The following is a 3,171-nucleotide window of genomic DNA, read 5'->3' as shown; positions in this document are numbered from 1 at the left end:
ACAGGTATCCAGTCCATCACAGGGACACTCTGGGCAAGTATCCAGTCCATCACAGATACACCCTGGACAGGTCTCCAGTCCATCACAGGGACACATTGTCAGGTCTCCAGTCTATCACAGGAACACCCAGGACAGGTCTCCAGTCAATCACAGGAACACCATTGACAGTTCTTCAGTCCATCACTGGGACACCCTGGACAGGTCTCAGTCCTTCACAAAGACACCCTGGACAAGTCTCCAGTTCATCACAGGGACACATTTACAGTTCTCCAGTCCATCACAGGAAAACCCTGGACAGGTCTCCAGTCCATCACAGGAACACCCTGGACAGGTCTCTAGTCCATCACAGGAACACCCTGGACAGGTCTCCACTCCATCACAGGGACACCTGAAGTGGTCTCCACTTCATCACAGGGACACCTGAACATGTCTCCTGTCAATCACAGGAAAACCCTGTAAAGGTCTCAAGTCCATCACAGGGACACCTGGACAGTTCTCCAGTCCATCACCAGAACACCTGGACAGGTTTCCAGTCCACCACTGGGACACCCTGGACATGTCTCCAGTCCATCAGAGGGACACCTAAGGACAATTTAGGGTTACCAGTCAGCCTAACATGCATGTTTTTGATCTGTGGGAGGAAACCAGAGGACTCTGAGACAACCCATGCAGCATGGAGACAGCATGCAAACTCCACCCAGAAATGTCCCCGGCTGGGATTTGAACTGGTGCCCTGCTCACTGAGATGCAACAGCTGTACCAGCTGATTCTTGTGATCTTTTTATTTACATTAATTTTTTGTTAGTTAATTTGCTTTTTTTTTCATTTAGCCTTTATTTATATGGATAGTCTCATTGAGCCACGAGAACTCATTTTCAAGAGAGACCTGTTTTGGGAGCAGATGGGGGTTAAGGGCCTCATGGGCCCAGAGTGAGGCGAATGAGGGTGGGGGCAGGTGGGGGTGCTTCACCTACCCCACCCACATTTTTGATGTTGTCGGTACCGGGGCTTGAACCAGCGATCTTCCGATCACAGGCCCACCTTCTCTAACCTCTGCACCACCACCCCCCAGTTAGTTAATTTGCATAGACCAGTTCAATATATGTGCAGTGCTTTGGTGATCTCTTGTCATAAATATACTCTTAAACAAATTTGTCTTTGACTTTGATATGGATAGTAATCTTCTGTTCATTCTGTAAAGTACAAGAAAATCAATGACTTTCTCCACTTTAAACTTCAAAAAACTTTACCAGGGCTTCCCTGCCAGAATTAGGTCTGCACCCTCAGCAGCAGTTTGGATGTTACATTTGGGTCCAGGAGTGATCAAAAACAGCCTTACCTGACCAGCTCTTGGTGGATGTCTTCTCAGGTGGAGGAGCAAATGTTGGGGCCTCTGTGTTTAAGGTTGTCCCCTTGTTGCCCTGAATGTCTGGAAGTGAAGTAGGCAACTCAGAGGGTTGGTCAGGAGGATTAGATGGTTGTGATGGTGTGGTTGTTTGGATCAGGCTTCTATCGATACCATGTGGTGTAGTCTGTGCTGTGGTCCTGGATTTACTGATGGTTGCAGGACCAAGAGGAAGAGCCCCTGCTGTAGTGAGATGATGGCCATCAGAAGTGGAAGAAGGTGGTGATGAGGACTTTGTGGTTTTTGGCGGTGGTGTTTGTTCTGGCTCATTTGAAGGAAGTGATGTGACAGGAGGAATTGTAGCTGCAGCATTTGTCATAGTTTGTGTGGAAGTCTTGCTTAAATCACTAGAAGGGCTTGCAGAAGTTGTGATTTCAGGAGCGTTTGTTACTTGTGGCTCATTAGTTGGAGTTGTGATGCCTTTGACGGTGGGTTCAATAGTCATCGGGTTTACTGTTGTCCCATCATTAGTAGAAAGGATGATTGCAGAACTCGGCATCGGGGGAGTGTAGCTGCTACTTGTTGAGCACATGCCTAAGCCTAAAGACAAAAAAATACAGTTAATGGTCGCATTGGGCTTTCCTTCCACTATTACTTAATCTCTTAGGTGTGTCTGACAGCAGAATATCTGTTGAATTTATTAAAATTTTCAGAAAATAATAATTTGATTTACATCTACAGATTGAGTCAAGATACTGCCACAGCCATTTTTTTCCCAAAATTGTTTTATTTGCATTTTTTATGAAATAAAATTACATAGAAAGTATAATTATATGCATCGCTTGGAAAAGTATACATTATGAAAATTGTAAAAATCAAACACAAAACAAACAAACAAGTGCCCTTACAGTCTCTAAAGATTTGAACAGTACAGAATCTGATCTTCTGTCTCCAACTTTTTGATATATGAAATGAAAGGTCTCCAAATTGTTTCAAATTTGTCCATCTTGCTTTTCAATATGTAAGTAATATTTTCAAGTGGAAGAGTTTGTCATTTGACATAGCCATTGATTTACTGTTGGTCTGTGGGACATCTTCCAGTGTATTGATATACATCGTTTGGCAATCAGTAGTCCTGTACCCAGGAGAATCCGTTCACTCCTCGTATAAATGTATCTCTCAGGGTAGAGTCCGAGCAAAAATAACTTGGGGTCCATAATAATACCTTTACTAATAATTTTTTCCATCACCACTTTGACCTCTTCCCAAAAAAGTATTACTTTTTCACAATAACAAATACAATGTACTAATGTACCTCTCTGCTTTATACATTTTGAGCGCACATCGGGTATATCTCCATATATATATATATATATATATATATATATATATATATATATTTATATCTGCTGGTGCTATATAAATGCGCATCAGCCATTTAAACTGTATTAATTGAAGACGTGTATTGACTGAATGGGTATGGGTCAAAGAGCAAGCTTTCTGCCAATCTTATTCTGTCAGATCCAGTGATAGGTTGTCCCCTCAAGCTCTGAGTCCGTGATTGGAACCCTCAGACATTTGGGATGTCATTAGATTATAAAAATCTGAGATTATACCTTTCCTTTGACTATCCTTTATCAACATTTTCTCTAGTGTTGTTAAAGTGGGTTTTGACAGCTGATTATTTTGTCTGTTTGATATAAAGTTCCTAACCTGGAGGTATCTAAAATAATTGATTTTTATTTAAGTGGAATTTATTTTGAAGCTCTTGAAAGCTCATTGGAACCTCTGAGTCAATAGAGTTCTAGAATTTTTTTAATACCGTT

At 41.9% G+C, this 3,171-nt stretch overlaps 1 protein-coding gene across 1 annotated transcript in view; it reads right to left on the bottom strand.

The window, feature by feature from the left end:
- podxl (podocalyxin-like) overlaps positions 1–1,945 on the bottom strand; it is a gene marked incomplete at its 5' end in the record, with an annotated part of 33,599 nt that extends 31,654 nt beyond the window's left edge. The window contains 1 exon segment of the mRNA XM_037695661.1: positions 1,340–1,945. Within this exon segment, the coding sequence (XP_037551589.1) occupies positions 1,340–1,945 (606 nt within the window).
- Positions 1,946–3,171: the final 1,226 nt, after the last annotated feature.

This window comes from Nematolebias whitei, chromosome 22, assembly GCF_014905685.2.
Source record: "Nematolebias whitei isolate Nwh7 chromosome 22, NemWhi1, whole genome shotgun sequence".
Taxonomy (NCBI): Eukaryota; Metazoa; Chordata; class Actinopteri; order Cyprinodontiformes; family Rivulidae; genus Nematolebias; species Nematolebias whitei.
Note: the sequence above shows the minus strand (reverse complement) of the source record. Positions and strands in the feature narration are given on the sequence as shown.